General features: G+C 34.2%; 1 protein-coding gene across 1 annotated transcript in view; it reads left to right on the top strand.

Annotated features, from left to right (window-relative positions):
• LOC111685441 overlaps nucleotides 1-23,303 on the top strand; it is a 197,202-nt gene that overhangs the window by 143,557 nt on the left and 30,342 nt on the right. Inside the window, exons 5-7 of the mRNA XM_046954696.1 lie at nucleotides 3,758-4,096; nucleotides 4,166-4,316; nucleotides 4,383-4,689. Of these exons, the coding sequence (XP_046810652.1) occupies nucleotides 3,758-4,096; nucleotides 4,166-4,316; nucleotides 4,383-4,689 (797 nt within the window). The remainder of the gene's footprint in view (nucleotides 1-3,757; nucleotides 4,097-4,165; nucleotides 4,317-4,382; nucleotides 4,690-23,303) is intronic.

Raw genomic sequence — 23,303 nt, forward strand, 5'->3', positions numbered from 1 at the left:
AACCTTTAGGAAAAATTTTATAATTTAGAAACTAATTAAATAATTTTTTTGATTATTAAGTATTTAATTTCTACGGGCATAGCGAAGCACACCGTGTATTAGCTAGTTAAAAATAAAGATAATATAATTTGCGAGGAAAATATATTCTGAAGCTTAATTTGCAAGATTTAAGGAGTGCCTGATTTTAAGTAAAACTTAATTTTTTGTGAAAAATAAACATAAAAAAGTACATATTTATGAAAAAATTTTATTACGAATGAATGAATTTTTGTTGCGAATGAATAATTCTACTTCGGCGGAGTAATTTTCAATATTTGGCCATAATGTAGCAGCCGCCGGACGGGTAAATACCTTATATGGATTTTTTATATAAAGCGTTCCGGAACAGACTTTTTTTAGTTAATCTGTTTATCTTCATAGTGTACATATAAAATAATATTGTTTAATTTGTTAACATTTAATAGATTTCAATATTAAGCCACAACGTAGAAGTCAGCTGCCGCCAGCCTGGTAAATACTTCATATGCGTTTCTTAATATTAAGTGTTCCGGAAGAGATTTTTTTTAATTAATCACGTTATCTACACAATTTTTATATAAAATATTAAACAATATTGTGTAATATGTTAACATTTAATAAAAAAAAAAATATTTTTCTTAAATAACATATTTGTATACATACCAATTATGCCTTTATTTAAATAAACTGATATTTGTTTACGACATGCTTGGTATTTTCAGATTTTTACATAAATAATTAAAAATATTTAGAGAGATAATAGAATATTTGACGTAATAATGGCGTAAAAAGTCCAAATAGAAAGGTACGGTTGTATGGGGGCTAGGTAATGGACCGATTTCAACCATTTTCAACAGGCGTCGTCCCTGTGCCAAAAACATGCTTGGTCCAAACTTCGTTAAATTATATTGAAAATTGCGGCCTGTACCTTGCGCACAAGGTTTACATGGACAGCCAGCCAACCAGCCAGCCGGACAGACGGACATGTCTTAATAGACTCAAAAAATTATTATGAATCGATCAGTATACTTTAAGGTGGGTATTGGACCAATATTTTTGTGTGTTACAAACATTGGCAAAAGCGTGCTAATTTTTATACCCCACTCCACTATAGTGGTGTAGGGTATAAAAATCGAGACCCCCATACAATATTTTTTTGAAAACTGTCCAGCTAACGAATGGACGAATGTACAGGTCGCAATTTTCAAGCTAATTGGATGAAATTTGGCACACGAAGCATATTAAAAATGTACAAAATAGGTCCATTAATTCACATAGCTTCCGTAACACCGTACCCTCAGAATAGGGCATTTAGGCTGATAATTATGTCAAATGTTTTTTTATGTGAACAAAAGTCAGCTGAAATTAGTTTTATGGAACTTTTAATGACATTTCCGATTTTTGTAATGATCGAATTTGATTTGACCATAGCCCCCATACAAGCCTATTAAAAATGCACAAAATCGGTCCATTATTTCACATAGCCCCCGTACAACCGTACCCTCCGAATAGGGCATTGGGGCTGATAATTAAATCAAATGTTTTTTTTATGTGAGCAAAACTCAGCAGAAATTAGTTTTATAAAATTTTTAATGACATTTCCGCTTTTTCTAATGATCGGATTTGATTTGACCATAGCCCCCATGCAAGGTTCCTACAGAAAATGCCTTGAAGGTCAAAACTCACGTATAAACACTAATAACATTTTTATATTCTACATAAATGACTTTGATTTAGACGTGAATTTATTTACCAATATTTATAAGGATAGGCACATTTATATATATTATATGTAATATATATATAAATTATATATATATATATATATATATATATATATATATATATATATATATATAATATATATATATATATAATATATATAAATATATATATATATATATATATATATATTATTATAATATATATATATATCTATAATATTATTATATATATATATATAATTAATATATATACTATATATATATATATATATAATCTATATATATATATATATATTTATATATTTATTAATATATATATATATTCCATATTTATTAATTCAAACCTCTGCAAAAATTATTACAATACATGATCGATTTATGTAATCCAAAAACAAAACTTCATCGGTAAGATTCAATTCAATTGTGAACGGTATTTGACCTGTTTGTCATTCGTTATTTTGTTTTTTTAATATATGTACATTAGACAGATTCTCAAAAAATGTTGATTTAGTTATCCCTCTCAAAATATTCGCTGTCTTGTAATATGATGTTACCCAAAATATTTCGGTTTAGTGTTGTCCATTCGTGAGCTGGACAGTTTTAAGAAAATATATAATGGGGGACACGATTTTTCATGGCAAATTCAATAATTTACCTAGCTTCAAATAATCTTTGTTATGTTTCACAATGGTTTCCAAAATATTTCTAGTCTCTCGATGGCCTTCGTGAACTGGACCTTGTAAAAATCTCTTTTTAGTTATTTTTATACCCACCATCAAAAATCATTCCGTTTGTTACACATTGAAATATTCGTCTAAGGTCAATACAAGTATATATATCCAGAATATATTATTAGATTCTAAGACGATCTAGCCATGTCCGTCCGTCTGTCTGTTGAAAACACGATAGAGTCCGGAGGGAAGTAAATAGCAAGAATTTTGCATAAATACTTATAGTTGCTGCAGTTTGTTTGGTATTGAAAATGGGCATTATCGGTCCACGATTTCGCCTAGCCCCCATATAAGGCCCCTTTAGAAAATTACATTATCGCCCATAACTGACTAACAAAATCATCAATAGCGGTGTAATTCGGCAAAAAACATGTTTTATGGGGACATATATCTTATCGTAGAATTTTATAAGGATCGGTCCATAATTACCCTACCCCCCATATATAGTCCCCTTCAGAAAATTACTTTATCGCCCATATCTGGCTAACAGAAGCATTAATAGCGGTGTAATTCAGCACAAACATGTTTTATGGGGACATAAATCTCTTCGTAGAATTTTATAAGGATCGGCCCATTATTGGTGGTAGATATTTTGTTAAAAAAATTAAAATAATAATTTCAAAATACCTTTTTTAATTCGGTCTAGCTCACGAACGGTCGTCGCTAGACTTAAAATATCAAACAAAAAAATTTGTGAGGGGTAAAAAACGCGTTTTTCCTTTTCTTACAGAGTCTTATATACATAAATACATATATTAATTAAGTTTTATATTTTCAATTTATTTGTAATTCTGTTTTTTATTTATCTTCAACAAATGAAAACAAACAGCTGATTATGATAAATACCCGAAATGTATTTAAGATGATAAATATTTTTTTATAATTTCTGAAAAACGTATAGCCTGCGTAATTCGCAGCAAAACTTTTGTCATAAATGAGAGCGTGAATGAAGAATAATTGTATAGTGTGAACGGGATATAAGTAGAAAAAAATTAGCATATTTTTGATTTTTTGAAGAAATTTTCAGGGGTTGTCTCAAATTTACTCATATCTCGGAACGAACGAAAAGTAGGCCTTGTATATTTCGTTATATAAAATATAATTTTATAAAAATGCATGTATATAATTCCTTTACCCTGGCCATATATCTTTAGTTTATGAGTCGACCAGTGTAATTGACTCAAGCACTAATATTGGAAAACATTTCTAACATAAGTATTGTATTCACATTTGAATTGAAACTAAATTATTTTAATAAAATGGGTTTTTTGTACATTTTTTTAGGTACGTTCCTGTGAGAATTTACCCACTGAGCATGAAACACAGTGTGATAATGTTAAAAGTAACTCTAAATATACAACAATTACTAATTATCTTGGTAACATGACAAAATCAGCATCTAGACGGATATCACGTAGTCAAACAGATGTTAGAAGGGGCAGTCATGATCATTCTGTGATTTCTACTCATATTAGGGATAATGATGACGGTGCTGATGTCCCAATATATAAACCACTACAAGTTCCACAATTTGTTACATGCTGCATAAATTATTTGGAAGAAAATGGGCTGCACAAAGTAGGCATATTTCGAGTAAGCACCTCGAAAAAAAGAGTAAAGCAGGTACTAACTCTAAAACATATTTTGTGGAAAACAAAAATAATACATACAATTAATTTATACCATTGATAGATGCGAGACAATTTTGATAAGAATAATGATAAGAGTTTTGATGATGATACATGTCCACACAATGTTGCCACACTTTTAAAAGAGTTCCTAAGAGACCTTCCGGAGCCTTTACTGTCAAATGGTCTTTATAATGCATTTTTGGAAACTCAAAGTAAGTTTTAATATTAATGTATACCTACATATAAAATGATATTACAATGTTTGGTTTATATTCTAGAAATACGCAACCGACGTTTACAACTAGAGGCTTTATCACATCTAGTAAAACTTTTGCCGCCCGCACATCGTGACACTTTATATGTGTTGTTAAAATTTTTAGCAAAAGTTGCAGCCTGTTCGGATGATATTTGCGATAATGACGGAACTGTACATCTTACTGGAAATAAGATGGATAGTAATAATTTGGCAACTGTTTTTGCACCTAATATTTTACGGTCAACGGAAAAATACAAATCATCGTCCAGAGATTACTTAAATTCTAGTAAGGAACAAGAGTCCATTAGTGATGCCATAAATGTGATAAGGTAATAACAAATATTTTCTAAATTAGTTTCTAAACCCATATATTGTATATGTATTTATTTTCCCTTTTCACAAATACTTCAGAGGCGGCGCTATGGAGGCCTAAAGTAACTTCGACATGTAAAATTTTGAAACCCGTGCACATTTTTGATTTTCCAACCGATGCCGAATTTATAATATAATTTCTGAATTATAGGCAGTTGGAAATTGAAATTTTTAGTAATTCGTTGTCTAACCAACACAACAAATTAAAATATATTCATATATTTGAAGAAGAGTGAAATTTCAATTTCCAAATGCCTATAACTTAGAAATTGAAAGATGGCATATACAAAAATGCTTTTTTATGACATAGCAGAGGGCTATGATGGGAGACAAATAAATAGCACGCATTTAAACATTTTACTTAACTTTGAGACCCTATAAAACCGCTCAATCTTCAAATGCCTATAACTTAGAAATTATAAGATGGCACATACTTTTTTTAAAAACCTAGCTAATCTTTGATATCGGATGGGAAACATATAATGGCATGCATTAAAAAATAGTTTTAGTCTTATTTTGCCTAATGTTTTACCTATATGTGTGTTCTTCCGTCTCAATGATTGTGATTTTCGGCAATATACCTTATATGGGAGTAATGACCAATTACGGGCCTAGTTTGCCTATAGCCTTGACCGACTATAGACCGATCAAGTCTATGAACAGCTTAATAGTTGGGACTACTGACAGATTCATAATCAAGACTATAAGCTATTGTATATGTTTACGTTAAATGCTAACATTAAGTCATTGACATTAAAAAATAAAGAATGAAAAAACAACATATCGATGAACTTTTAAAACGAAATACTAATACGTCGAAGAAATTAAAATCGTAGTTGTTGGACGAATTGATTTGCGTATACGTGAACGTTAAAATACATTGGTGCGTGTGTACGACAATTTTGATGTTTTCAAGATTCCTATGTTAGCGTAGTCTCAAGGTGATTGTCGGCTCGAAGTTCAAACTGTACCAGTGCTTTAGAGTTTTGCCTGAGGTGAATTGCATTTTGTTGGTGATGCCAGAAGTGTGGTGTTGCCGGGCTAGCAACAGGGTTGGTATCTTGGTTAAAGGCAAGGCAGTGTGGATTTTGTTCGTAAATTAGTGACCCTACCTCTGATATAAGATCCGCCTCAAAAAATGACTCTTAACGTTGATAATATTTTATTTGAAATAAGGATAATGATAATAAAAATGTCATTGATTCTGCGATATCTTAAAAACGGTATCTCCCATTTTCATTATTCCTTAAATAAAATTAGTTTATAATATCAACTACAACATATAAAACAAGTTAGGGTATTTAAAATACTTAAAGTCAGTTTCTGGACAAAAATGTCCCATAAAAATTTACAAACTGAAAATGAGCTTTAATTAGGAAATGTTGACTAATTTGTCGAAACATTTAGGAAAGTTTTTTGAGAAATTATACTGAAATCAGCATTCTCAATCACTGGTAAGGAACTAAGGACACTTTCAAATTAGTTGTTTTATTTTTCCCATGTGCATTTGATTTAAAAAACTGTTCAGTTTAAATTCGGTCACACTGTACTTTGAATTGTAGTACCCCTGGTGTATAGAGACAAAAGATTTCAGGGCATTTCATTAACTACAAAAAATACGTACCATTAACCGTACAAAATTTCAAGCTATTTTCTTTCTATTTGAAAAAGTACAGGTAATTGAAGAAACTCTGAAACGATTAAAATTTAGAAGATTTCAAATTCCTTTAAAAATAACAAAATTAAGTTTTTTTCTGTTCTAAAAAATATGAAGTATCCTTGAATCTTGACGAAGAAACAAAACAACTTTTAATTTGACAAACAATTTTGAGTACTTCATTAAAGAGTAAAACCATCGTTTTTGTTTCATCATTGTTTCTCAAAAATACATCCATTTATACACAAGTTTGTTTAAACATATTGGCCCATAATCATAGTCAAACACTAAAGTCGGTTCTTTTTAAAAACAACTTTAATATTTAAACCTGTTACTAACTAGTGGAAATTAATAATAGTTTTAAGTTAAGCCAGCTTAGTAAAGTGTTTGAAATTTTGCATACAACTGGTATAAGTGGCATTTCTGCACAGCTGATGCAATAAAAGAACCAAAAAATAAACAAAATATAAATTGTTATTTTAACATTTTAAAGAAAAATAAACTTATTAAAAAGGGCGTTGCTGTTATATCAAGCCTATATTGGAAAAAAACTCATCAGCGTCCAGCTCAAATGGGCAAACCGTTCCTTATACATACATCTTAGGCTTCCTCTCTTCACATAAATATTCGATAAAACCAAAATAATTTTCGTTGTACTCAATTATACACATCTCTTCAATTATTATACCCTCCACCACCATCAGTAGTGAGGGTATAATAAATTTGTCATTCCGTATGTAACACCAATAAATATTCATCTTAGACCCAACAAAGTATTTATATTCTGGATCCTTGTGAAATTCTGAGTCTATTATGCTATTTCCGTCTGTCTGTCTGTGTAAAACTTGCTCACGTTCAAACTAAGCCAAACAAATAGACCAATTTCACTGGATATATTCATTATTATCCTAAGCAGTTTAGTATTGAAAATGAGCAAAATCGGTTCACACCGGGAAAAATGTAAAACAACCTCGAAAAAAATAAGCATTTTTTACATATTTGTTCAATTCACAATCGATGTTGTAGCGTTGTATGCGTTGTATGTCAGCAGCTGCTACAATAGTCATAACAATGTTGTTGGTATTTTCTATGCAAAAGTTCTATACAACTCTTACGACAATTTTTCATATGTTTTTCGAATGTCGTAAGAAAATTCAGTGTTGTCAATTGTTTATTTCAGTAAATAAATAAAAAATTCAATCGATTTTGACATAAACAAGTATGAATTTATAGTCGGACAATGCCGACCATATGATACCCTACACCAGTCAGTATGTTAAAATTTTGAATTTTTTTAAATAAACATTTAATTTGTTTTATTGTAGAATATTTTTACTTTTTGTTGACAAAAAAGAGAGATTTTCTACAAGAGGGCTCATAGGGGAGAAGAGGTAAATATGGGCCTATCCTTATAAATTTTGGTAGATGAATTTACATCTACTACAAAGTCATTAATAATCGTTTTATAAGTAATTATAAGTTAATTTTGACCATTAAGTCATTTTCTGAAGGGGAGTCTGTATGGGGGCTAGGGTCAAATAAGGCCCGATCACAATAAAAATTAGTATTGTCAATTATTGTTCTATAAAACTAATTTTTGCTGATTTTCGTTTACATTATTAAACATTTAACGTACTTATGAGCCTAAAGGCCCAATTCGGGGGGTACGGTTGTATGGGGGCTAGGAGAAATAATGGACCGATTTCAACCATTTTCAATAGCGATCGTCCTTGAACCAAAAAACAGCATGTGTCAAATTTCATCAAATTATCTTGAAAATTGCGACCTGTTGCGTGCGCACAAGGTTTACATGGACACACAGACAGTCGGACGGACAGACGGACAAAGCTAAATCGACTCAGACAATATTTTTACGTGTTACAAACTTCAGCACAAACGCATAATACCCTCCCCACTATAGTGGCGTCGTTCGACTACCATTCAGATCAGAATTTGCCGACAAAGTTTCCCTTGGCTCATCCCGATATATTGCATTAGCTCAATTCTCCAGAATGGAGAAAACACCCGCAAAAGATCAACAACTTTAAGCTCAATATAAAGCAGTTCTGAACGATTATATAACTCTAGATCACATGGAAGAAACTTCTTCCAGTGAAATTGTATCCCAAGATAAATATTATTCTTTCGCACGACGCAGTTGTTCGCCCAAAACACAAAACGACCAAATTAAGAGTCGAATTTAACGCATCAAGAAAATCAAAATATAAATAATCAATGATATGTTATACACAGGTCCCACTCTACAAAATGATTTAATGACGATTATTCTCAATTGGAGAAAATATCAATATGTATTTAGCGGCGACACAATACAAAAAATGTATCGCCAAATACTTGTGCACCCTGCCGATAGATCTTTTCAAAGAATTTTATTTCAAACTGAGTCAGATGAACCAGTTAAAGAGTATTAGCTCAAAACCGTCACTTTTGGCATAAAATGTGCTCCCATCTCGCGATTCGGACACTTCTTCAACTCGCAACAGATTCCGAATCCGCACACCCTAAAGCAGCATCAATTCTGCGCACAGAAACTTATGTCGATGACATTCTAATAACTCGCAATTACTTGCTCATTTGCTCAAAGAAGATCTTTATGATTTAGACTTCTTACATTTTCACGAAGGAAGTTCTACTAAAACACTTGGCACCAAGTGGAATGCAATAACTGATACATTTTCTTATAGTTTTTCACCCATTGATGAATCTCAAAGAATATCAAAACGTCAAATTCTATCTTCAGTTGCAAAACTTTTTGATCCAGCTGGATGGCTTGCACCCATCGTCATCAGAGCAAAATTGCTGATGCAGCAGCTGTGGTTAGAAGGCTTAGAATGGGATGAAGATGTTCTTGATATTGAGATATTCTTGAAAGATCTTCATCATATAGCAAAGCCTTACGCGTTATCTGCTATGTTTTTTGATTTATTAACAAATGTAAAAAAAAGTTAATTTCGCTACTCAAATCTCTTTAACTCAAGATGAAATGAAATTTTCAAAAAATAAACTCATAATACTCGCTCAAAAAACGTTCTATTTCCAAGAATACGAATGTTGCTTAAAATCTCAAACTTTACATAATAAAAGTTCGCTAAAAACACTAAATCCATTTCTAAGTGGAAGATTATCACAATCATCTCTTCCCTTTAGCGAACGCTATCCCATAATTTTACCCGGTAATTCACATTTTTGTAAACTTTATCTCAAGTATTTACACGAATTTTTATCACATGCCGAATGGTAGAAACTGCATTTTATGTATTCAGACTCAAGCCTCGTGTAAAAAACATAATACAATATTGTAAAACTTGTATAATTTACAAACAGCAATCCTGTTCTCAAATAAAAGCTCCTCTACCCCCTACAAGATGTAATTTATCGCTACCTTTTCAAATAACTGGCATTGACTTCGCAGGGCCTTTTGAGCTCAAAGCGTCAGCTTTACGAAAATCTACTTTTGTAAAAGGGTAGTTTTGCTTTAGTACGAAAGCTGTTCACTTAGAAGTTTGCTCTGATCTGTCTTCAGTGGCATTTTAAGCTGCATTTTCTCGTTTTGTTGGGAGGCGAGGACTACCCCAAAGGGTAGTATCTGATAACGGTATGGGCGGATTATGGGAAGCCGCAGTAAAAAGTTTCAAATTTCATTCAAAACGAATTATTGGTGCTCAAAAATTCACATTTGAAGAATTCTCAACAATTCTAACTCGAATTGAAGGCGTTCTAAACTCTCGCCTAATCTCAGCTCTATCTGAAGACCCTTCAGATCTCACTGCTCTAACCCCAGGATATTTCCTAAGAGGAGCCCCGATAATGGCTCTCCTGAACAAAAATCTCAAAATATATCTCTTATTAATAGGTGGGAAAAATTGAAAGCTATGTATCATCAATTCTTAATACTTACGCTGGAAAAATGGTTGTCTTAAAACGTTACACAAATGCTAAAAATGGAAAAATTCTACTACAAATCTTAAAATCGGAGATCTCGTCGTTATAATGGTCGCCCTACGAATGGCGTCTAGGAAGAATCGAAAATACTTATTTTGGTTCAGATAATAATGTACGCGTAGCCGACGTTCGCATAAGCTCAGAAGTTATTACTCGACCGATCGTAAAATTTTGTTACCTGCCATTTTTAAGCGAAAATCATGATTGAAATTTTAACTTAGATTAAAATTTTAATCCCATTACCAAAAATATCAACATTTCTTTCAGCAATCTATATTTACACGCTCTAAAAATTTTAACTCATTTCATTTACTAATCTCTCATTTAACACTTCTCATTTTTACACTTTCACACTTAACAATCCCTAATTTCCCAGCACTAATCCATCTTCATTTGTTTTGTCAGTTACTTACACTTTGTTTATCTTCACTTAGATCCAACCGAAGACTTACCGCAACCCGGCCAAGAGAGGACCACAGCCGAGAGGAATACCGTAGCGATGCTACCAATCGGTCAAGCCTAACGTAGCAGACAAATCCGCAGCAATCACCGTAGGTCCGCTTCCCGTCGTCCAAGCGAAAGTTGCAACCGACAAGACCACCGAAACCGCACCAGTCATCATCAAAACAGAATGGATCCTGACTTATACCAGTGTATGCTCTGTAGAAGGTTCCATGCCATACGATTTTGTCCGAGATTCCTCAGCATGACCGTCATTCGGAGGATAGAAGTGGTCACGAAACACCGCTATTGCGCGAACTGTTTGGCTAAAAGTCACGTAGTTTTGCACCTCTATGGCAAGCTTCCGAAGATGCCTCAGGTTCCATTACACAATGTTACATCCCCCAAACATTCGTGTGAACATTTAGAAAATAACAGGCGGAATCTTAGTGGGGGCTTGGCACCACATATATGAATTAAATAAATAATTTCTTATATCTTGAAAACTGTTACATAATTCCAAGTTTTCATAGATAGATATAAATTGGCGAACTTATAATAATTATCTTGCCATCTCTCATATGTAACATATTTTTAATCTGGAAAACTATTGTGGTTAAAATTTTCAAAATCTTTAAGTGGGTAAAAACAAAAATATTATACATATATCGCAACGCATAAGAATATGAATTATTTTTATTATTTTTAAGAATTATTATTTTTTAAGAATAAAAGTATATATTAAATTTTAGAATGTAAGAAATAAATAGATCATTTGTCTATTATTTTAGAATTTAAATAAAATATATTATCATCAAAAGAAATTATAATAAACCTTTAAGAAAATGTTTATAATTTAGTAACTAAATAAATAATTTTTATGGTTATTATGTATTTATTTTGGTTGGGGTAGCGTAGCACACCGGGTATTAGCTAGTTATAAATATAATAAAGTCTTAAGTTTAATCTAAAAGAAGAAAATTAAAACTAAAGTTAAAAATTGTACCCAAAAATGCCTTAAAACATAGTCTATTGTAATGTCGAATAGTCTATTGTAATCACGAACTTATCAGAAGTAGACTAGAAAGTAAAAAATCACATTATCCAGAAACCCAACCGCTATAGGGTATTTTACACAGAAAGAAGAAAACATGATTCATTAAAAAATATAAAAGTGTAAGCATAAAGATGAACCGAACGCAATTTAGAGAATATTCATGAAACTAACATTAAAAAGCCTCATTTAGAAATTATGGTAATATTCAACATAAAAGTTTCTTTATAAAAAATAAAAATTTTATAAAAAGTAAAAATTTTAAAAATATACTCATGGTGTAGGGTATTATATGGTCGGCCATGTCCAACTATACTTTTCTACTTGTTTTAAATAAAAAGAAATTAATTTGGTTTATTTTGCTCGTTTAATTAGTTTAATATTATTTGTTTTTTTTTACTTTTGACATTGTTTTGATTGTTTTTTTATTGTGAACATAAACTTATGACTTGCTACAAAAATCTGTTCACAATCGCTGTTACTACACTTTAGTAGATACAATATACAACTTGATTGCGAATTGAACAATCTCTGGTCATGGCTCCCATACAAGGTCCCTTAAGAAAATCACTAAAACGCTCATAACTTACTACTTAATTAAGTTATCGAAATAAAATTTGGTATAGGTATTTCCCATATGCATATAAATATTACAGTAAAAGGGTTTTTCGATCAGTCCATAATTGGTCATGGCTGCCATACAAGGTCCCTTACCGCAAATCACTTAAACGCGCATAACTCATTACTCAATTAAGATATCCATATAAAATTTGGCACAAATATTGCTCTCACATAAAGAAATATTACTGTGGAAGTTTTTTTCCGATCGGTCCATAATTGTTCATAGCTCCCATACAAAGTACACTCCCGAAAATAACTTAAATGTATATAACTCATTACCAAATTAAGATATTCATATAAAATTTAGTAAAATAGTTGCTCATATGCAAAAAAATCTTACTCTAAAATTTTTTTCCGATAGGTCCATACTTGGTCGTAGCTCCCATACAAGCTTCCCTCCATAAAATCACTTAAATGCACATAAATTAATACTAAATTAAGAAATCCATATAAAATTAGGTAAAAGTATTGCTCATATGCAGAAAAATATTACTGTACAATTTTTTCCGATCGGTATGTAACTTAAACGTACATAACTCATTAAAAAATATTTATATCCATACATATTGCTCTAATATATATGTACATTAGAGTGCTCCAAAAAAGCTAAGTTTCGAATTTTGCCCGTCCCCCCTAAAATTGTTCTACGGGTTATAAAAATAAGTCGTGCAAATATTTAGGTCAATAGGACTACGTTAACTGGTGCCGCAACTGCTCTGAAGTTTGAAGATGCATTTACAAGGGGAAAATATGCATTTTTTTGTTTTGTATTTTATTGCCAAAGAATCGTAATGTACACAGAATTAGCGAACTAGTAGAAAACACAAAAATTGGTTGAAAAATGTAAAAGTTATTAAAAATTCCCCAGGCCATTATCGTGTCTCAGAGCACTTGAATTCGAAATGTGATAAGAAAATAAACATATTTTTGAAATATTCTAATAAAACAATTTTATTACTTAAAATACATCTGTAGTTACTTGAATATGAGTTTTTGTCTTTATAGAATAACGTAAACCTGTTCTCAGCTATGGTCGAAAATTTTTTATATTTTTAACGGTCGTTTCAAAATTCAAATTTTAGTTTTTTTGATACTTTGTTAAACAAATTTCAATATTTTTGGGAGAACTCATAGGGATTTATGGACAACAGATTAGGGAAAAATTAGGTCAATACCTCTTATAGTTTGCCTGTACCTGCAATTTGAATTCAGCCGATTTCGACAAAAACCCATTTTTATGTAATATTTTGCAAAATTAGTCTTTTTATTATATTGTTGTATATTTTAAATGAAACCTTTTGTAAATTTATTAGACCACATATTTCTAAATAAAAATCAAGAGTTTCATGCAATTTGGACGCCATTAACCCATAAACTTTAAACTTCAAATTTTGTAATATTTGCAATTTTTGATGGGAACTAGTCGAAATTGTTTCTATTTTTAGGTAGATTATCTCAAAACTTAAGAAATTTATTTATTTACAACCGATATTAACCCTTAAACGGCCTTAGGGTCAAAATGACCCCGATGTTTTAAAAACATGCCAATTTCTACATATTTCAATAAAACCCGTTTGCAATCCCACATACATACATGTAAATTATTATATATCACTAAGCGCTATAAAAATGTAAAGAAAAAGGCGTTTGTAATGCTCCATAAGTTGTATTGTAATAGATTTAAATCTTGGGATTTTTCTATTTAAGACATGAGAAAACTCATTTCTACAAATACACGAAAAATTAGAAATGTATAAATATAAAAGTAGTTGGTGGAGGGTATTTAAGATTCGGCCCAGCCGAATATAGCACTCTAACTTGTATTTGTAACGTTTGTTTTTGGTTTGTTTTGATTTTGTAACTTTTGATAAATGACAAACATCTGATAGAATTAAGTGATGTTAACTTTGTTAAAACAACTTCAGTTAGTTTTAAGTATAAAACTGACTTTAGCCGAAAAAATAAGCTTTTTCTCGTCTAGCTGAAAAGTATACATTTTAATAAATGATACTTAAAGTATACATCTTCCATGACTATTATTATGGACCATTAGTGGGGAGGGTATATTGGGTTTGTGCTAATGTTTGTAACATGCAAAAATATATGTCCTATACCCACCTTAAAGTATACCAATCGGCTTAGATTAGGTTAGGTTAGGTTGATAGGAGGATGTATACTACATCAAATCCGAAGAAATACACCTAGGCCACTATCGGGCCTGTTGTGCGCTCCTTATCATGAAAAAAAAAAACGGAACTGACTGAATTATTTTTCAGTGTTCAGGAACTCAGTTTCCTGAACGTAATTCCTAAGAATCTTCCAATCAGTGTTAGTTAGGAATGTTATTTCCGGAATAACATCACTTCCAAAATACTTGGATCTAACTTCGACGAATGCCTGACAGTGGCAAAGAAAGTGCTCCAGAGTTTCACAGTCCTCTCCACATGCTCTACATTCGTCTGAATCCGCACGTCCAATTTTGTATAGATGTGCACGTAATCCTATGTGTCCACTCAGAATACGTAGCATCATACTAACCTCAGACTTGCTCATTTTGAGGAGATTTCTCGTCTTGCTCTCATCAGGGTCACCCCATAGAATCTTCGTGGTTCTACCCACTGTTTCATTATTCCAAGAGGCCTTATGGGTTTCTCTCACCCATACTTTTAGATCAGTTTTTGTTGCGTCGAATGATTTTGCGTTTGTCAGGTTAACTGCCTCGAGCTCCCTTCCTTTTAATGTTACTACATTCGCCCTTTCGTTACCGACTACTCCCGAGTGGGCTGGTACCCATATAATGTGAACCTTACCTCTGGAAGAGTATTCAGTTAAAGTTTTCTTACAATCCATTACTGTCTTAGATTTGGTTCTATCACCTGATATCGCCCTAATTGCCTTCTGGCTGTCGGTAAATATATTAAGCGCTGTGGGCGCCATGTTTATTCTAATCCAATTTACGCATTCCGTTATTGCTCGTACTTCTGCCTGGAAGCTTGTGTTATGATTTGGTAAGCGGTGGTATATTTCCGTTTCTGGATCTTCAATATAGAACCCCAGCCCCACTTTGTCCTCCAATTTAGAGCCATCCGTGTAACAACGGACTCCTACTGGTACTTGCTCCAATGTTCCGCTTGACCAAGACATTCTATCTGGGATCAGCGTTTCAAAGTTTCCGACATATTCTGTGTCTGGTATACGATCTGGCATGTCCGATGATTGTGTATAACCTTCCAATGTGTCCAGTATACATTGATGACGTGTCCTATAACCGCTTTTGGGCCAGTTCGCCTAAAGTATAGAGCCGTTCGGCTGTAAGCGCCGCCTCATATCTTAAATATGTTTCAATGGGTGGAATATCTAGCAACGTTTCCAGAGCCTTGTTGAAGTAGTACACATGGCACCACTTATACCCAAGCAGCATGTACGCTGAACTCCTGTAGAAGTTTGATATTGCACTTTTTGTCTAAAGCAGTCCACCAGATTATTGAAGCATAAGCTAGAATTGGTCTAATTACACTTTATAAAGCCAGTTTATCATAGTAGGACTAAGACCCCCATTTCATGCCTATAGCTTTCCTACATATCGCCCAGCACCGATGTGCCTTGTTGATTCTATCCTCTATGTGGTATTTCCATTTTAATTTCCTGTCGAGGGTTACACCTAAGTACTTAACTTTATCTGTCACCGTATCTTCTTATCCAGGAAGCAAGGTTCAGTGTATGTAGAAATTTTTGTCTTTCTTGTGAAAAGACAGATTTCCGTTTTTGCCGGGTTAACATTGAGGCCTCTCGGTTGAGCCCAGCCCAAGGCCGTATTCAGAGCCTCCTCAGCTCTTCTACACAAGTAATTTGGATCCTTTCCCTTTAAAAGTATTACGACATCGTCTGCATAGCAGACGGGTCTAAGTCCTTTCTCAGTTAGGGTCCTTAGAAGGCTATTAATCGTGGTAACCCAGAGTAAAGGTGATAAAATGCCACCCTGTGGTATACCGCGAAATACCCTTTCCTGATAGTTATATCGTACATCTCGCAACTTATCCATCTGTTCCTTAGCATGTGGTTGATCCAGTTACGGAGCACCCGGTCAACATAAAACTGGTCTATGGATTGGATAAGAGTATCAGTGTGCACGTTATTGAAGGCGCCTTCGATGTCAATGCATACCGCCAGTGTATATAGTTTGCTATCAAAGGATGCACCTATGTAGTGGACAACTTCGTTTAAAGCGGTTTCCACCGATCGTCCCTTTACATAAGCATGCTGCTTAAATTTTAGGTCTTTGTCGGGTATACTGCTTTTAACCATACTATCGACAATCCGTTCCAAGGTTTTAAGTAGGAAGGAGACGTAAGACTTATCGGTCGATAAGACTTAGGTGTCGCATAGCTAGGTTTCCCTGGTTTAGGTATAAATATTACCCTTGCATCCTGCCATTTAATGGGGGTATATGTGAATTGCAAGCATGCAGTGAATATCAGAGACAGATGTACGGAGACCAGTTCCGCCTCCATCTGTAAGAGTGCCGGAAAATGCCATCCGGCCCTGCAGCTTTATAGGGAGCGAAGCTCTTGATTGCCCCTTTAACCATATCAGTGTAATTACAATTTTCGTGTTTGCCTCCTCTTCCTCCAATATCGGTTCGTCTATGTTATTCGATATACCTGGTGGGAAATGAGAGTCTATTAGGAGTTTCATTGTCTCCTCCTATCCTCCAGCCTCTTGCCCGTGTCATCGACCATAGATTCCGGTTGGACATGAGTTTTGGATAGGAATTTTTTTTATCTTCGATACGTCATTTACGCTGTCTACCTGTTCACAGAAAAGTTTCCAGGAGTCTCGTTTGGCTTTACGAACAACTTTTTTATATTCACCAAGTTTACTACGATACTCATCCCAGTATACTGCGGTCTTTTTACGCCGTGCCCGGTTAAATAGTTTGCGAAGAGTCTTACCAAGGTTCCGGATCTCCCCGGTTACCCAGGGTTTCTCCTGGGCAGATCTCCGCTCTCGCAGAGGGCAGCTGCCCTCGAACGATTCAACCAAGGCACTTGTGAGCATTTCTACTTTGGCGTCTATGTCCTCTTTATTTCGACATTGAACAGTGTCCTGACATAAACGGTTCTTTAGTAAGGAACCGAACATTGTCCAATTAGTTTTAGACTTATTCCGAAAATTTATCGGCTTTGGTGGCGGCCGTAGTATTTTGAATCTTATGTACCGATGGTCAGAAAAGGAGTGCTCGTCGGAAAACCCTCCAATCCTGAATTTCGTTTATAAGCTCTTCTGAACATATAGTTATATCTAATACTTCTTCTCTGATTCTATTGACGAAGGTAGCTTTATTACCTAAGTTCGATGTTATCAAGTCTTTAGTATTAAGGAAATCCATGAGGGCTTGTCCTCTGCGATTGGTGTTTGTACTACCCCAAGCTACATGGTGGGAGTTGGCATCACAACCTATTACATTTTCTTATTTTTCCTTTGTGCCTCTTCGACCAGTTTCATCAGCTCCGACGTTGGTGGTAGTGTCGGAGAATCGAAAGGCAGGTAAACAGATGCAAGGTATATGTTGCCACGACCTTGCTTCAGCACCGTTGCGTCCGATGTAGATAATCCTGTTGAGAGAAGAAAACATAAGTTCTTGTGGCATAAGATACATGTTCTCGGGCGAGAACCTGTATCAGCGTAGAAAAGTTGGAAATTTATGTGATTTAATCCAGAAACCTTGTTGCGAATCGTCCAAGGCTCCTGGATTAAAGCTATATGTATCTTACCTGTGTTAATTTTAGCCATCAGAGCGTTTGTGGCCGTCTCGCTCCGATGGAGGTTTATTTGGATAACTTCAATCATTGTCATCCACTTAAACTGTCTTCCAGCGAGTTAGTGATCACCTCCTCGCCCGTTGGATTTGGCTCCTCCGGGTAACCTGAAATGGCTATTGATGGCACTGCGGTGTCCCTATCAGGCATAGGAAGAGCAGTCTTTTTAATCGACACTTTCCCAATTTTGGAGAGCTCTGCTGTTCTGTCTTCTGGCGAGTGAGTGATTTCCTCCTCGCCTTTAGGATTTGACTCCTCCACATTGCCAGTACTTGCTAATGATGCTTTGGTTACTGTCTTAGGTGTTTTAGTGTCCTTATCGGGAGCGGTTTTAACAGCCCTTTCAATCGGCGCCTCTCCGATTTTGGAAATGGCAGCTGTACCTCTTTTTGGCGAGTTAGTGGTAACTTCCTCGCTTTTAGGATTTGACTTCTCAACGTTATCAGTAGTTGCTACTGATGCTGTGTTCTTAGGTTTTTTAGTGTTCTTTTCGAGGCTTGTTGTAACAGCCCTTCCAATCGGCACCTTCCCAATTTTGAATATGACAGCTTTAGAGGCGAAGTAAGCCCTACCTTTATTCTTGGCAAGACTAGCCATAGATTTCTGGTCGATACCTATTACAAATAAAGTTCCCTCAGGTTCTTCTTTCCTAAAAGACTTCCCCATTTTTCCACGGCCAGCTCAGCATTTTGACCACCAAGAATTTCCAGTATACGTTCACTTGTCAGTTTACTGCCCCCATCCTTTATGTATACAGTGGACTTTAAGAGCACCGGAAGCTCGCTCTTCTTTACCAGGGAGGGATACTTTCCACCAAGTTCTTTAGGGTGCTAACACATTGGTGAGATGCCAATCTCATCAACATCGCGCCCATGCTGAACTCGCAGCTCACGCTCTCTATTGGTTGTCTGCCCTTTGAAGCGATTGCGTGGTCCACTATCTTATTGTTCACCAGATCTTCTACCTTACTCTGTTGGTCTATTGGAATTTTGCCTGTCGGGTTACCGGCATCGTAACTGCATAGCAGAGATCGTCCCGGTGTCTTCTTCTGGCAACTTTGGCGTAAGATGGCGGCTCTTTTCCTTTTCCACTGTCTAGCCTCTCTTTTCGTCCGGGCCTTCTTTTGAGATACTCGTGCCTTCGAGATTGATTTCGCCGACGTGGTCGCCTTCGGAATATCTATCTTGGCGTTGTCACCCTTACTCGCAGGATTCTGACTTGAGGTTCCTTTGAGTGAAGTATGGCTTGGCTTCGACTGTATATAAGAACGGGGAGCTCTTTTTCTTCTTCGGTTTTATTCTCATTTGTCAACTCCTCGGGAGACCTGATCCTCTTTGCCTCAGATCTTGTAAGAGAGTCCAATTTTTCTTTTGGAGTGTCGTTGGATTGACTAACTATGATTTCCTGAAGCATCTTTTTCAACTTCCTCCTCTGTGCTCCAGATAGTCTTTTCATAGTAATAGGTAGTTTAGCTATATGCTATCACTCACCTGTTTCACCATTTGCTCTACTTCATTCATCCTTTTGGGATTTTGCTATAATGGTGTTGTTATTATCATCTGAGGATTCAGAGTCGGAACTCTCACCTATATTGAAAGGCTGAGGTAGCTTAGAGCTCTCTCCGAGTACATCATTCTCTTTCACTCCTATGTTTTTGCCAGTGGCATGCTGTACACTTGACGCATTGTCCGCCACGGAGGCCAAGGTACCCACCTCCGTAGTAGTATTTTGCTCACGATTGCAGGATGACGACGACACGTGACTCGCGAGTAGATCAACACTTGCCGCCGGTACTGGGTTATTTAGGCCCTGCACCGTAACTTTTATCTTTTTATTTTTCTTTTCCATGTTGTTTTTTTTCCAGTTTTTTGGTCCGCGGGGAATATAATATTCCCAAGTGGCGGACAATCTGCCTTCCCTCAGCTTGAGTCAAACTAAAACTGGGGGAGGACAGATGGTCCATCACCACCCCCTATCCGCCACCCGGGGACGCGCTCGGTAGGAAAAAACGGGAAAACTCCCTCGGCTTAGAATCGTTTTCTGAATTGATTTAGCTATGTCCATCCGTCTGGCCAAGCATGTTTTTTGGCACAGGTCCATGTCCAATATTTCACCTAGCCCCCATACAAATTTACCTCCCGATTTAGACTTTTTATGCCATAATTACGTCAAGTATTCTATTACTTATCTCTCTAAAAATTGGCACAAATAAGTTTTAAAAAAAGTATAAATGACACGTCAGATTTTCATAATGACCCTTGCCCCCATACAAACCCCCTTCAAAAAATGTATTAAACGTCTAAAATTGACTTGTAACCATTTGTATCGCAATGAAACTCAACAAAACTAACTGTTATTTAAAAATATATACTTTTTCCCAAATTTACCGAGGATCGGCCCATATTTGACCTTTATAAACCCTCATTTAGAAAAATACTTTAGAATTAAGGTAAAATTCAACATAAAAGTTTCTTTATGAAAAATAAAAATGTTAAAAATATACTCATGGTGTAGGGTATTATATGGTCGGCCATGCCCGACTACACTTTCCTACTTGTTTAGATTTGAGCTGTTATCTCGATTAACAATAAATTTAAATTTTTTATTTTTGATATAAAACTCGATTTGTATAGAAAATATGAGTGATTACGGATCTTTATTGTTTTCTCAAACAATAAAGTAATTTTTTAAAGAGTTATATAAATAGAAATTGTAAGGGAAGATATGAATGATTTTCTAGAATTTAAGTGAAACTGTAATATGAATAATATATAAATATGTTCAGTAGTTTTTATTCTGCATACAAATGTGGCATCGTAAACATTCATTTAAGATCTAATAAAGATTCTGTTTTAAAATAGCTATTTTCTGAGAATATACAGCAGACTACAGGTTTTTAGAAACTGTTTTCCGGTGAAAACGCTTTAGATGAAAATCGATTTTTGATAATAAATTAAACTGAATACAGATTTTTACTTTACCTAATCGTAAAGTTAGTTAAGGATCTACAAACATTTTAGAGTTTTCACATAAAAATAAATTTTTGATTAAAAATTTAACTAAATAATAATTTTTATATACTATGTGAATTATATATCATGTTCTTTAGCATTATAAATTTAACAAAAAGTGGACAGAAAAGGGTCATTGCATTTCATTATAGGCGTATTATGCTATAGGTGTATTTATTCAGATTTGGTGTATTAAACATTCTCTTCCTCATACACTGTATGTTGCCAAATTTTTTGAAAATCAGTTTTTTATATTTAGCCTAAAATTTGGTGTTATAGCAGTTATTAAAAAAGTGAACATAAAAATGTGCGTATCATCCAATTAATATCATATAGAGTTTTTTAATATCCACCATCAGGTGTGATAGATGGTATATATAACTTTGTCATTCCGTGTGTAACACCAAGAAATATTCATCTGAGACCCAACAAAGTATAGTTATTATTAATCCTTATCAAATTCTGAGTCGATGTAAAACACGCTCAAGCTAAAACGAAGCAATAAAAATTCAGATATTTAAATGATTTTTGCCACACATTATTTTTGTTTCCCATATCCCCCATTCAAAGGTGTATATTCCCGGATAAAAGTTTATTGTTAATAACTCCCTCAAATATATCGGTATCAACACAATTTTGTACATACAAATATAATATGAATAGAAATCATACTACCAACGTAGATCTCAATTGGTCATAGCTCCCATGAAAGGTCCACTTCCAAAAATCAGCTAAACACACATATTTCATTGCCAAATAAGGCTTTTGTGATAAAATTCGAGCTGAATATGTTATTCATTCTACCAAATTCTTTTCGGATTTGTCCATTATTAGTCATATCTCCCATATAAGGCACACTTCCGGAAATCACTTAAACGCACATATTTAATTGTCAAATAAAGGTAACTTTATAAAATTCGACACAAATATGTTTCGTCTATATATGAAACTTGCATATGTTTCATATCGGTATAAAATTCAACTTGAATATGTTTTGTATACATATAAATCATTCTAACAATTTTTCCCCGGATCGGTCCATTATTGGTCATAGCTCCCATAAGACTCTCTTCCGAAAATCATTTAAACTCACATATTTCATTGTTAAATACAGCTATATTGATATAATTCGACACAAATATGTTTTGTGTACATACATATGAATCACTCTACGAAATTTTTCTGGAGAGGCCCGTAATTGGTCCTATATGAAGTCAAGTTATCTAAATTTTAGATGTTAAACGGGTTTTAATAAAAAGTAGCTTACTGGTTAAGGGTATTTAAGATTCGGCATAGCCGAATATAGCACTCCAAATTTTTAACTTCTAAGTTTAGACCTATTAAACGCTAAGTTTTATGGAAATAAGTTTATTAGTTATGTAGTGAAAGAGTAAAACAGGAGTTTCATATATATTTATTATATGTTTTGAAATTCTACTGTGTCGTACTATTCATTCTACAACATTCATTATAACAGATTTAATGAAAATCGGATCAGCAGTTTTTTGTATGCCTAAACGTAAAATTGGTTTAACGATTGTTTTACGAAAAGTTAGTGTAAAAAGGGGTGTGGCGTCCTACATGTGGTGCTCTTTTTCGACCTATTTTCAATTTATGCAAGGACTAGACCAGGCAGTTAATTGTCAACACCAAATTATAGTCCCGGAAGACTGCAGGTATTTGTATCACCTATCTACCCCCCGGATTGCAATACACCATGATGTGAAACTCATCAAGGAAACATGCCCCGGGGGTTATCTATATGTATGTTGAAATCAGTTTTCAGAAGACCCCAGATATCTGCATGATCCGAATTTTCAATAATTTTATCGGAAATATGATAGAATAGAACTCTAAAATTAGCTCATAAATAACGAAGATATGAGTAAAAATCCCAGACCACCTCTAAGAATTTCATCAAAAATTTATATTTTTCGTGCATGCTTATAAAGAAACAATAAACAAACAAAACAAACGGTAAATTTTTATACCCTACACCACTTTA

This window comes from Lucilia cuprina, chromosome X (genome assembly GCF_022045245.1).
Source record: "Lucilia cuprina isolate Lc7/37 chromosome X, ASM2204524v1, whole genome shotgun sequence".
NCBI classification, from domain to species: Eukaryota; Metazoa; Arthropoda; class Insecta; order Diptera; family Calliphoridae; genus Lucilia; species Lucilia cuprina.